Here is a 13,993-nt window from a genome sequence, read left to right as displayed (position 1 = left end):
ATTATGATCAAGTAGGATTTATTCCAGGAATGCAGGGTTGGTTCAATATTAGGAAAACTGTTAGTATACTCAATTATATCAACAACAAACCTATCAGAAATCATATGATCATATCAATAGATGCTGAAAAGGCTTTTGACAAAATACAGCATCCATTCCTATTAAAAACACTAGAGAGACAGGAATAAATGGACTGTTCCTTAAAATAATTAGCAGTATCTATCTGAAACCATCAACAAGCATCATACTCAATGGGGAGAGGCTAGAGGCATTCCCAATAAGATCGGGGTGAAACAAGGGTGCCCATTATCACCACTACTATTCAATATTGTATTAGAAATGTTAGCATCAGCAATTAGAGAAGAAAAAGAAATTAAAGGAATTAGAATTGGGAAGGAAGAGACAAAACTCTCACTCTTTGCAGATGACATGATGCTCTACCTAGAAAATCCCAAGAAATCATCTAAAAAAAAAGTGAATTGGGGGGTGCAGCTACATGGTGCAGTGGATAGAGCACTGGCCCTGGAGTCAGGAGTACGTGAGTTCAAATCTGGCCTCAGACACTAAATAATTACCTTGCTGTGTGGCCTTGGGCAAGCTACTTAACCCCACTGCCTTGCAAAAACCTAAAAAAAAAAAGTTCAACCTTGATGGACTTGTTCAACAACTAGGGACAATTCTGAACTCTCTGCAATGGGCAATACCATCTATATCCAGAGAAAGAATTGTAGAGTTTGAACAAAGACCAAATCTTCAATTTAGCAAAAAAAAAAAAAAAACCCTATTATCTTATTATGTAATTTTGCTATGCCTTATATTTTGTTTTTCTTCCTTAAGTATATAATTTCTCTCCCATCACATTCAGCTGAGATCAATGTATACCATGGAAACAATGTAAAACAAACAGAATGCCTTCTGTGGGGGGAGAGAAGCAATAGGGGAAAAAATTGCAAAAGTCAAAATAAATAAAATCTTTCTAAAAGAAAAAAAGAAAAAGACAAGAATATGTACCCAAAAAAGGGTAAAAAAATCTACATGTACAAAAACATTTATAGCAGTTCATGAAGTGGCAAAGAACTGACTGAACAAATTATAGTATATATGAATGTGATTGAACTCTATTATTCTATAAGAAATCATGAGAGATAGGATTCAAAATAGCCTGGAAAGACTTGCATGAACTGATGCTGAGTGAAGTGAAAAGAATCAGAAAAACATTGTACAGAATAACAACATTGGGTGATGATCAATGATGATGGACTTGATCATTTCAGCAGTACAGGATGGAAAACAATTCTAGAAGACTTGTAATGGAAAAAAAGTTCATATCAGAAGGAACTATGGAATTGAAATGAAGACCAAAGTTTACTATCTTCAGTTTTTAAAAGCTGTCTTATAATGTTATGTTTTTTCCCCTCTCCTGTTTTGATTTGATTCTTCTTTCACAACATGATTAGTATGGATCTATATTCAGCATGATTATACATATATAGTCTATATTAGATTGCTTTTGGTCAAGGAGAGGGGGAGGGGAGGGAGGAAGGAAAAAAATGTGAAACTCCAAACTGTGTAGAGAAATGATTATTGAAAACTGCCATTACACATAGTTGGAAAAATAAATAGAATAGAAGGGGGTGGAGCCAAATTGGCAACAAGAGATGATCCTCTCTTAGGCGCTCTCTCATAAAACTTCTAAACTAAGGACTCTAAATTTTCGAGAGACAGAACCCACAGAGGGACCCAGTAAGGCAGTTCTCCTACTCAAGGTAAGCTGGAAAAGAGCAGAAAGGCTCTGCTCCCTGGGGTTGGAGGGGCAGCCTGCCAGAGAGGTGGCCCACCAGAGCGAAAGAACTTCAGCCTCCCGGCGCCAGCCCCAGGGCGCTAGGAGCTGAGGATCACAGCAGCGGGGGAGTTGCCTGACCTATGCCCTGGGGAGCACTGGGCACAACTTGGAACAGAAGCAGGTGGAGCCCCCAGGGCATGAGCCCACTGAACGTAGGGAGGGGCGTGAAGAGACTACCGAGCTCTGTCCTCTGCCCCTGGATCAGGACTCTGGGGCTCTGCCCACATTCAGATCCTGATTGGAGTCTAGACCCCACCATACAACAGCAGGGCCCCCCCACCTCAGCCCCATGGCAGAGGGGGGCGCATATGGTCATTCACAGACCAGAAGGGAGGACAGAGCCTCACACACTGAGACCCTTGTGGGAGTGTCCCAAAAGCTCAGGAAGCACCCCAAAAACAGTCTCAGGCTGGGAAAATGAGCAAGCAAAGAAACAAGAGGAACACCATTGAGAAACATTTTGCATATGAGCTCAAGAAGGATCAAAACACTCAGTCTGAAGATGAGGAAGCACAAGCTCCTGTATCTAAAGACTCCAAGAAAAACAGAAATTGGGCTCAGGCTCAAAAAAAGACTTTGAAAATCAAATGAGGGAGTTAGAAGAAAAATTGGGAAAAGAAATGAGAGAGATGCAGGAAAAATATGCAAATGAAGCCAGCAGCTTAGTCAAGGAAATGCAAAAAAAATGCTAAAGAAAATAGCATGCTAAAAACCAGCTTAGGTCAAATGGATAAAACAGGTCAAAAAGTTATTGAGGAGAAGAATGCTTTAAAAAGCAAAATTGGTCAGATGGAAAAGAGATAAGAAAACTCTCTGAGGAGAACAAATCCTTCAGACAAAAAATAGAATTCAGGGAGATTGATGAATTTACCAGAAATCAGGAATCAATACTTCAAAACCAAAAGAATGAAAAATTAGAAGAAAATGTGAAATATCTCATTGAAAAAACAACTGACATGAAAACAGATTTAGAAAAGATAATTTAAAAATTATTGGAATACCTGAAAGTCACGATCAGGAAAAGAGCCTTGACATCATTTTCAAAGAATTACTACAGGAAAATTTCCCTGATATCCTAGAAGCAGAGGGCAAAATAGAAATGGAGAGAATCCACTGATCCCCCAGAGAAAGAGATCCCAAAAAACCAACCCCCAGGAATATTACAGCCAAGGTCCAGAACTCCCAAGTCAAAGAGAAAATATTACAAGCAGCCAGAAGGACACAATTCAAATACCATGGAGCTACACTCAAGATCACACAGGACTTAGCAGCAACTACATTAAAAGCTCGCAGGGCTTGGAATATAATATACTGGAAGGCAAAAGAGCTTGAAATGCAACCGAGAATCAACTACCCAGAAAAACTGAATGTCCTCTTCCAGGGAAAGAGATGGACTTTCAATGAACCAGGGGAATTTCAAATGTTCCTGTTGGAATGGCCATAGCTGAACAGAAGGTTTGATCTTCAGATACAGGACTCAGGTGAAGCATAGAGACTGGAGGAGAAGGGGAAAATATGAGGGACTTACTGATGATGAACTGCATGTATTCCTGCATAGAAAAATGACACTGATAATACTCATATGAACCTTTTCAATTAACAGAGCAGGTAGAAGGAGATTTTATAGATGAAGCACAGGAGAAAGCTGAATTTGAAGATTAAAATATGGTGTAAAAATGGAGTCAATACATAGACATAAAAAACAATACTATAAGCAAATTAGAAGATCAAGGACTAGCCTACCTGTCAGATCTATGGAAAGGGGAACAGTTTATGACTAAAGAAGAGTTGGAGAACATCACCAAAAACCAGTTAGATGATTTCGATTACATTAAATTAAAAAGCTTTTGCACAGATAAAACCAATGTAACCAAGATCAAAAGAAATGTAGTAAATTGGGAAACAATCTTTACAACTAATGATTCTGACAAAGGACTCATTTCTAAAATATACAGAGAACTGAGTCATATTTTTAAAACAAAAAGCCATTCCCCAATTGACAAATGGTCAAGGGATATGCAGGGGCAATTTACAGATGAGGAGATCAAAGTAATCCATAGCCATATGAAAAAATACTCTAAATCATTAATTATTAGAGAAGTGCAAATTGGAGCTTCTCTGAGGTACCACCTCACACCTCTCATATTGGCCAATATGACCAGGAAGGATGATGATCATTGTTGGAAGTTGTGGGAAATCTGGGACACTATTACACTGTTGGTGGAGCTGTGAACTCATCCAACCCTTCTGGAGAGCTATTTGGAGCTATGCCCAAAGGGCAACAAAAGTGTGCATACCCTTTGACCCAGCAATGCCACTATTGGGTCTATACCCTGAAGAGATGAGAAAAAAGGGTAAAAACATTACTTGTACAGAAATATTTATAGCAGCCCTGTTTGTGGTGGCAAAGTATTGGAAATCAAGTAAATGTCCTTCAACTGGGGAATGGCTTAGCAAACTGTGGTATATGTATGTCATGGAACACCATTGTTCTATTAGAAACCAGGAGGGATGGGATTTCAGGGAAGCCTGGAGGGATTTGCATGAACTGATGCTGAGTGAGATGAGCAGAACCAGAAAATCACTGTACACCCTAACAGCAACATGGGAGTGATGTTCAACCTTGAAGGACTCACTCATTCCATCAGTGCAACAATCAGGAACAATTTTGGGCTGTCTGCAAATGAGAGTACCATCTGTATCCAGATAAGGAGCTGTGGAGTTTGAACAAAGTGCAAGGACTATTCCCTTTAATTTAGGAAAAAACCAGATATCTTATTGTCTGATCTTGTTACCTCTTAGACTTCTCTTCTCTTTTTTAAGGATATGATTTCTCTCTCATCACATCCAATTTTGATCAAGGTACAACATGGAAACAAAGTAAAGATTGACAGAGTGCTTTCAGTGGGGGTGGTGTGGGGGGAGTGAAGTAAGATTAGGGGGAAAATTGTAAAACTCAAATAATATCTTTAATAAAAATAAATTTTAAAAAAAGATGCTGAAAGTAAAAAAAAAAAGAAATTTCTATCCCACATGATTGTTTTCTGATTTGATTCCGCTAGATCTTCCCTAGACAAAAATCAAGGTTTCCCTGCCTATGACATCAGAAATGGGAAACCATTCAAATGTGCCTGTGAATCTGCTCCTGTCTTTTTCAAATTTGCAATCTCCTTCCCATCCAGTTTGGAGAAACTGGATGTTTCAAGTCCAAGGATATACCTCTATGAGACTCCTGTTTCTTCTCCCATAATGTCCCAAAGATCACCCCAACTAGAAGTGTGCTGGAGTCACTCTGATCTGGCTCATAGAAGATGGTCAAATTTTAATAGTTTTGTACCTTGAAAATGGGTAACTGCTATAAATCAGGATTTAATTTATTGATTTTTGATTGTCTAGACTTAAGTGTTGATGATGCAAATTAACTTAAAAGTATGTCATGCCTACAGATTGATTGATTGATTGATTGATTTTTCTGGGAGCTGATTGTTAAACACTAACCAGCAGGTGATTGCTAAATACTGATTATAGCAAGGGTTCCTGTCACCTTCCCTGGATGCTATGGGTTATGGGTCATGTTTAATCACTGGCTAACAGCTCTTTAACCAAAAGGGATTAACTGTTAACCAAAGAATCAAAAAAAATTTGCCCTTGGGAAGGAAATGCAAGTTATTTTCCTTGAGTATTCCTCTTTAGTGTGATCTGGTAAACCAATCAAAAATATCCTGTATTTTCTCCATTCATTTTGGTTTTTCAGGCTTCCTTGTATGGTCTAAAATGTGTCAGTATAAAGATTTGTTGCTTTCTTAAAAAAAAAAAAGGAAAAAAAAAAAGAAATCATGAGCAGGCAGACTTCAGAAAAGCCTGGAAAGTGATGTTGCTTGAAGAGAGCAGAACATTACACATTAATAGCAAAATAGTACGATGATCAACTATAATGGATTCATTTCCTCTTGGCAATTCAGTGATCATTGACAATTTCCTAAAACCTTGTGATAGAAAATGTCATCCACATTTAGGGAAAAGACTTGGTCTGAATGCAGACCAAAGCACAATGTTTCACTTTTTAAAACTTGTATTATGTTTTTTTCTTTTTCTCATGTTTTTTCCCCTTTCATTCATATCAGATTATTCACTAACTTGGGGAGGGGAACAGGAAAGGAGAATGATAAATATGAAACTCAAAAGCTTACAAAAAGTGGAATGTTTGAAAACTAACTCTGCATGGAGGTGAAACAAAATAAAATTAACATTTAAAAAACACTATATGATTCTAAAAACATTCTTTTTTTCTTCACTCTGTCACTGGTATTGCTGAAATAAATTGGGGCCATGTAAGACTGAGCACTATTTTCTATTTTTTTTTTGATAGATTGATAAAGAAAAATAAAATAATCACCATGTAGCCTGCACACTGGGAACATTTGGAGAATAGACTAATTCTACTACCAGGACCATATTTGTAACATGGGGGAACTTGATAGAGTTTACATTTTACTGCCATGGTTTTTGAGAACGCAGAGTCATATTCACAGCACAATGATGCATAGAAACAACAACTGGTAGAGGAGATAGTTCAACATAAAGATTATTCCTTTTGATCAACAAATTTACTATTAAAAACTTTTAAAATTTAAGGTGAATTGATCAAAGTAGATTCAGAAAGCTAAGTAAAAATCCCTCATGCACAATTATTTGGCAATGATTCAGGGTTTAAAAAAAATGTCATCCTAACTTTCAAATCTCTGTAATAGGTTTCTATATCTTTCTTGGAAGAATGTTTATTTTACCAAAGGAAAAGTTATGAGAAACTTTGGAGAATTCCTAAAAATTAAGCAGAACACTTCCCTATTTTCAGAAAAATCCTACCATGTTTGACTTTATTTCTTCCTTTCTACCAAAGCCTTGTTGATAACTGGCTCACCTATCTCTTTCCCCTATTATGTATCCTTTCCCCCACCTCCAAAATCTGAAACCATGAACCATGTCAAATTACCTGTGCCATAGTTCTTGGATAATATTTTGATCTACACTCCCTTTAGTCCCTTTTACCATTCTTTTAACTTCCCAGGCCAATGTGCCTTTCCCTGGCCACCACTCACAACATGTGTTATTTCCCTTTTAGAAAATAACCATCTTGCAGGCAGGCTTTTGCATTTGTGCACACTAGCACACTAGTATACACCCTAGCACTTAATACAAAGGCTGGCACACAGTAATCATTTAAATGCTTTTCGTTCATTAGATAACAACAGAGATATAAATTTTATGTTAATAATAATGAACAATAAGCTAGGACTGAATAATTTTCAGTTCACAAAGAACAGAGTCTGTCCCTGGCTCACTCAAATACCTCCTACCCTCTGACAAATGCTGAAATCTTTAATTTACTAGATTTTCTATCACATGATGTGAAATAAAATGGAAAGTCAATTCCCCTTGCAAAATACAAGTTGTAGAATCAAGTTTCTTCAACAGGGTTTAATGCTACTATAGAGTATATTCTATATACTTTCTATAGAGGAAGTAAGGCTAATCAGTACTTACCTGGGGATTCTGCAAGGTGTTCTTGATTCTCTTCTCTGTCTTGATATTGAATTAAATGAGACCACAAAGCAGACTTTCCCTAAAAGCAAGAGTTTATGAAATGTTTCATCAAAATACCTCATATTTCAATAGCATTTTGGATAATGGAACCTAGAGATACAAAGAGAGGTAAGGAGCAGTTTTATTATTTTCTTATGGAAGAATCAGAATTTGAGGAAAATTTACTAAGATTTTTCTGGGGGGGAAAAATAGAAAAAATCTTGGATGCCAAGCAATAGATCAGAAAATCAGGAGGTATCACTTCTGATCTTAGGTCAATCATAAATTTTCAGTGTAAGACAAGGACTTATCATCAGTAGCTTTCCTTGCCTTTCTTCTATATCTCTTCCTATTGACATATCTTTAAAGATTCAACTAAAATTCTCCTTCAAGAAGCCATCTCAAATCTCTCATGCTAGAAATTATTTCCCTCTTCATCTCATCTCATAGCAATCATATTTTAATTTATAATTATATTTATCGTTATTAACATTCTGCTCTGATAATTTACTATGGCCGAGAAGTGACCTGGGTTCACAAAAATTGCAAAATGACTACAAGCAAACTTTAAATGAAAAGCTTAAAAGAATGATCAAGAGAGAAAAAAAGTGGATGTCTGTGGTCATAGTAAATTTTCAAAGTTACTTAAGAGGGGCTGTGATATCATTTACAGAAGTACCCACACTGATAATCATGTTTCTCATTTACCTTTTTATTTGCTCAGTGTCTAGAATGGTACACAGTAATGAATGAAACTTGTAAATATTATTTAGATGACAGACTTTATCAAAAAACTATAAACTAAATATGTGTGTTGAAAGGGAAAGATACCTAATTAAGAGAGGTAAGAAAAATCAGAAAAGGAAAACTAAAAGGATAAGAAAAAAGAAATTAGCTGAGCTTTTCAATTTCAAATGGTTTCACCTGTTTGTAGTGAAGAAAAATGCTAGTAAAGATTCCCTTAAGTAATATCAGATAGTCATTTAAAATTAACCAATCATCAAAGGAAACATACTTTATGAATTAACAGTTTGAGTAACAGCCATAGAATCTTTCTCTAAGTATTTTCAAAACAATTTTGACTATTTTTGTTCAGGAAGCAAGATTTCTGAAAGTGCCTTTGGTTTATAGGTATACTTGTAATTCCATGCATGAAATATAAACAGTAAATAATAACAATATAAACCCAATAACCTTTTTAAAAGTGAAAAGTCCCAGAGCATCAATAGTGCTTTTAATTCCTTGTTGTCTGACATATTTTCTAATAAGTTTTTTGTATTCTGTAGTTTTAAATGGTTCTCCTTAATATTCCTTACCTGCTTGACCTGAAGGCCATGACTCCATATTCTTTCCAGCAGGTCACATAGACTGGCAATTAAAGTATTCTCCTCTAAGCCTGTTATACTTGCTTCACCATGGCCAAGTTCCACTGCTTCATGTCCCATCTTTTCCACCAACATGCGTTTTGTCTGCAAACACCAGTTAAACTTAATATTGCAAGTTCCAGCCACAAAAGCCAAAATCAATCAAATAAGGGATTGGGAAAGTTAAGGTTTTTTCCTCTTATTCTCCCACGGATATGATATCAACTTTTGGGAATGCTTTTAATCTCTGTGCATCTGAAAATTAGAGCAATATCATTTAAACCACTTTGAATTAAGAAGATGATGTATCTGGGAATTAGAAAAACTCTTTTAAGCAGCTTTTTTGTCAAAAGACTGCATGTACAACTCTAATGATATGAATAGCCTTGTTCTTTTCATAACAATGGAAATGGCATCAAAAAGCAAAAAAACCTCTCATCATCAGAATTCTGGAATATATAAAAATAATCATTAGCAGGTCAAGAGCCCAGTGACATGATGATATGATAAAGGGTTGACTTGAGTTAAAATTGAACAAAAATTTATCATATAAAATCCATTTTCAGGAGTAGATTAGCTTTCAAATTAGCCTGGTCCTTGGACTTTCTTCTCTCTTTTTAACTCCCTACTTCATTATATCTTTGTTCCTAGGCACTGTTAAAAAAACCCACCAAAAAGTGGAAACAAGACAAATTAGGCATGCTTTTAGTAGCTCTTGGAAAATATATGGTGAGAGAGTACATTAAAATTGTCAGATGAAATGAAGCTGGACAATTATGTATAGATTTTATTTCTTTGTAGTTATTTATGCTCTTCAGTGGGCATAGATAATTGTTAGGTGATATATATGTACTAAGAGGTATATAAAGACATGCAACTACAAAATAATATTGTTTTTCACAAACAAAGGTAATACCCCATTATTAATCATAATGAACCTGTATGGAATAAATTATTCTTTTGGGAAGCAATGGGGAAAAAGCTTTTTGGGAGGAAAAACTTTAGTAGGGGAATGAGGAGTCAAATTATGGAAATTCTTGAATGCCAGGCTGAGTATTGATCATACATATCATAGGCCATAAGGGAGTCCATGGACATTTCAAAACATTGGCAAGAATTAGACAACAGTTGACAACATAGACTTTTTTTTTAGGTTTTTGCAAGGCAAGGCCACACAGCTAGGTAATTATTAAGTGTCTGAGACCAGATTTGAACCCAGGTACTCCTGACTCCAGGGCCGGTGCTTTTATCCACTACGCCACCTAGGCGCCCCAACATAGACTTTTAAAAAATTATCCATTGTGGTAACATTTATGAAATAATATACTATACTTATCAAGTACTTTGCACAGTGATTGTATATATATGATCTTGGATAACATAGAGATTTGTATTTATTTTTTGGTTTTTGCAAGGCAATGGGGTTAAATGACTTGTCCAAGATCACACAGCTAGGTAATTATTAAGTGTTTGAGGGCTGGATTTTAACTCAGGTCCTTCTGACTCCCAGGCCAGTGTTCTATCCACTGTGCCACCTAGCTGTCCCAACACAGAAATTTTTAAATGAAACTAAATGGCTCATAAAAGGACTGCATCTTTGCTTTCATATTAATGGTAAATAGAAACAAATTAGAGTAAGGGTGTGTATAATACATACCTTCATTCTGCATTCTTTTAATAAGCCTTCTACAAATTTCCAGTTGGTTTGAGCTATCACTGCTGGAGAGAGATCTGACAATTTGGGTTGTCTCAGATTTTTTCCTAAACTCCTTGCCTCCTGCATATATTTCTAAAAATTAAACAGTATTATGAATGCATGAACATCAGTCTATTGATCTTCTTACAGGCAAACATGTGTGGGAACAAAAAGGGATAAAATATGGTAAAATGTATACAATACAATAGTAAATAAGCTATGGCTTGGAGCAGAAAAAGAGTGATATTTCATTACTTCACTGACATTATTAACATATTTCTATACTGCTTTAGACAAAGTGATTTCACAATACTCCTGTGAATTAAGTGGCATTAAGTCATCTTATCTTTATTTTATAGATGAGGGAATTGAAGTTCAGAGAGGAACTAAAGTTCCTATAAATCAAGCAGCTAGTGAAAGAGGGAACTTAGCCTTGGGTCATAGAACTCCGATTCTATCACTTAGTCTCTTATGTGATGTCTCCAAGACTGACTGAAATGTTATTTTATTTTGTTACAACTTTCAAAATAGGATGTAAAATAGTATGGATTATTATTGAAGCCCTTTTCCTGTTAATATTTCAAAACACTTTTACATCATTAGTGTTATTTATCTTTACAATATTCTTAAAATTAGGCAGAGGTATTTAGTTATTCGTTCTATTTTATAGACAGAGAAAGTTAAGGTACAGAAAGCGTGTCATAAGGTCATAGCTAGGACCAAAATCCTTATTTTAGGAGTCCATATCTGGAGCTAAACATTGACTCTCAAATCTATTGGGTTTATGACAGTCCTGCACTTTGCCCTGTGAGTTGTCAAGACTCATTATACAAGTAACCTGCAGCCTGAGGAGTAACATATTATGGACTTCATTTTCTTATTTCCTGTCAATTACAATGATTTGAAGGCTTGAAAAAGGGGCACTAGGGGCATCTTCCATATCATACTAAACTCATTTTAGGAAAAAATAATATAGTACTTTTTAAAATTTTAAATATTTTATTTATTTTGAGTTTTACATTTTTTCCCCAAGTCTTGCTTCCCTCCACAATATAGTATTTATATTACTAGACTAGACTAGAAATTGGTAGATCTTTGTTCTAATCATCAAATTCTTTTGTTCAACTGGATAGCTAATAGCATTACATGAGATGTCAATTACTCCAACCTCAGAAATAATCCCCAAAGAGATCAAGGACCTAAAAACTAATAAAGACAAAAGTATGGTTTCTTGTGGTTCTTGTGGTACTTATGGAAGAATAAATTAAATTTTTATTTCCTTTTCCATCTTTGAACCACTCACCATTCAGCATACTCATTTCTAAGAGGGTGGGAGATTTTGCTATTTTTTTATATTTGCTAAAGCCCAAATTTAGAAACTTCCAAATCCCATAAAGTGGGATTATTTCTCTAAAAGGACTTGTTTTTCCCAACTTTTAAATAAAATACTCTTCCCCATACTCAGTCGTAGTCTTCTCCAAGGCTAAGAATTTTAACTGAAAAAAATTTGATTGATATATACATATAGTTTTTTGCAAGGCAATGGGGTTAAGTGGCTTCAAGGCCACACAGCTAGGTAATTATTAAGTGTCTGAGACCAGGTCTGAACTCAGGTACTCCTGACTCCAGGGCCAGTGCTCTCTATCCACTGATCACTCCCTGATTAATATTTCTTTTTTTTGTTTGTTTTAAGTTTTTGCTAGGCAATGGGGTTAAGTGGTTTGCCCGAGGCCACATAGCTAGGTAATTATTAAGTGTCTGAGACCGGATTTGAACTCAGGTACTCCTGACTCCAGGGCCGGAGCTCTATCCACTGCGCCACCTAGCTGCCCCCGATTAATATTTCTTAAGAGAAGTTTTATCTTTCCTACTATATCTCCATTAAGCCATAACTAACAATTAAATTTAGAAAATGTACACACTCAGTTCAATAATTTTTGTTAGTTTGACAAAAAAGGATGAAAACTAGTCCTAAGCATAAAGAAATTGCTACCAGGGATTTACTTTTTAGGGAAGAGAAAATACAGAGAAGATAACTTAAAAAATTTAAAGTTTTTTTGTTTTTTTGTTTAATTTTAAAGTTTTGAAGATAAGAGCATAAGAATAAAAAACAGATTCAACTCCAAGAAAGAATAAGTCATATATCTTTAAACTTGGTAAAAAGAGAAATGAGAAAATGTTAAAACAACAAAAACTTAAAAGGAAAGTTGGCAGTAAAGGGAAAGACAACACATTCCTATTTAAAGTGAATTGAATGGGCAAAGGATCTAGAGATATTAGGGTTACATGTAATCAAGAGTCAAACATCTGGAAAAACAGTTTTCCAGCAAAGGACATACTCATACTAGGCAGCAATCAGAGGAAGATTTTTTAGGAAGTTATGCAGGAGAAAGTGGCCCCTGATTCTACTCCTGACATGTCTTGTAATTCTGATATATCACAAGTTCCTAGGAAGGCTAAAAGGGGGTAGATATGCCAATGCTGGAAAAGCAAGAAAAAATAAGAAAGAAGAAACAAGCAAAAGGAGCATGCACATGATTTATTCATAGCATAAAGAAAAGAAGGGGAAATGCATGGAGAAAGAAAAATATCAAAGAGGCTATGCTGGAACTGACAATATCTGCATGGTCACAGGAACAAAAGTAGTAAAAAAACTACTTATCAATGACAATATTTTGCTTTATTTCCACCTATTTAGATTAAGAAATAGTTAATAAGTCTATTTGGTTGTACTTTTATTTTTTGCTGCAAAATTATACTTAAAATGTAATCATTTAGATAATAGTGATTCATGATTTATGTATCATGTCATATCACAAATGTAGTTAAAATATTTTTGACATGATACTAGGGAGAAAACAAAAAAAGCAAGTGAAAATATGAAAAATGATGCTTATAACATGCACAGGCAACTCTGAATCATTCTCATAAATTAATCAACATGAATTTACTGAGTACCTTATTGTTGTTGCTTAGTCATTTTCAGGTATCTAACTCTTGATAAATCTGTTTTGGATTTTCTTAACAAAGATATTGGAGTGGTTTATCATTTTCTTCTCCAGTTAATTTTACAGATGAGGAAATGAGGTAAATGGGGCTAAATGACTCACCCAATGTCTATAGTAAATGTTTATGTCCAGCTTTGAGCTCACTCTAACCATTGCACCACCTAACTCCTACCATGTGCTAAATACAGAGGATACAATAATACTGAAGTTACTTCTTTCTACATGAAATAAATTGAGACAAATTTGCCAAGAATCTTTGTCTCTACTTAAGATTTTTTTTCACTTACAATAAAAAATTAAAGAGGAAAAAGAAAAGTTTATACATGGGTATAAAATATTTTTTAATTTCTAAAATGATTTTTTCATAAAAGGAATGTATATCTGAGTTAAAATATGCATAATTATGTAATTAACAACTTAGATAAACTGGTAACAGACAACATACATTTTTAAAAGAAATCACAGGAAAATACTGGGGGACAAGAGAAGATGAATCAGT

At 35.1% G+C, this 13,993-nt stretch overlaps 1 protein-coding gene across 5 annotated transcripts in view; it reads right to left on the bottom strand.

Annotated features, from left to right (window-relative positions):
• The window catches only part of DENND5B (DENN domain containing 5B), a 165,965-nt gene that overhangs the window by 72,623 nt on the left and 79,349 nt on the right, over positions 1 to 13,993 (bottom strand). For all 5 annotated transcript variants that reach the window (XM_074194786.1, XM_074194791.1, XM_074194785.1 and 2 more), the window contains 3 exons: positions 10,448 to 10,579; positions 8,743 to 8,895; positions 7,388 to 7,466 (listed from right to left, as the gene is read on the bottom strand). In XM_074194786.1, coding sequence (XP_074050887.1) covers positions 7,388 to 7,466; positions 8,743 to 8,895; positions 10,448 to 10,579 — 364 coding nt within the window. The remainder of the gene's footprint in view (positions 1 to 7,387; positions 7,467 to 8,742; positions 8,896 to 10,447; positions 10,580 to 13,993) is intronic.

This window comes from Macrotis lagotis, chromosome 7 (assembly GCF_037893015.1).
Source record: "Macrotis lagotis isolate mMagLag1 chromosome 7, bilby.v1.9.chrom.fasta, whole genome shotgun sequence".
In the NCBI taxonomy this organism is placed as follows: Eukaryota; Metazoa; Chordata; class Mammalia; order Peramelemorphia; family Peramelidae; genus Macrotis; species Macrotis lagotis.
The sequence above is the reverse complement of the archived record's forward strand: the minus strand, read 5'-3'. Positions and strand labels throughout refer to the sequence as shown.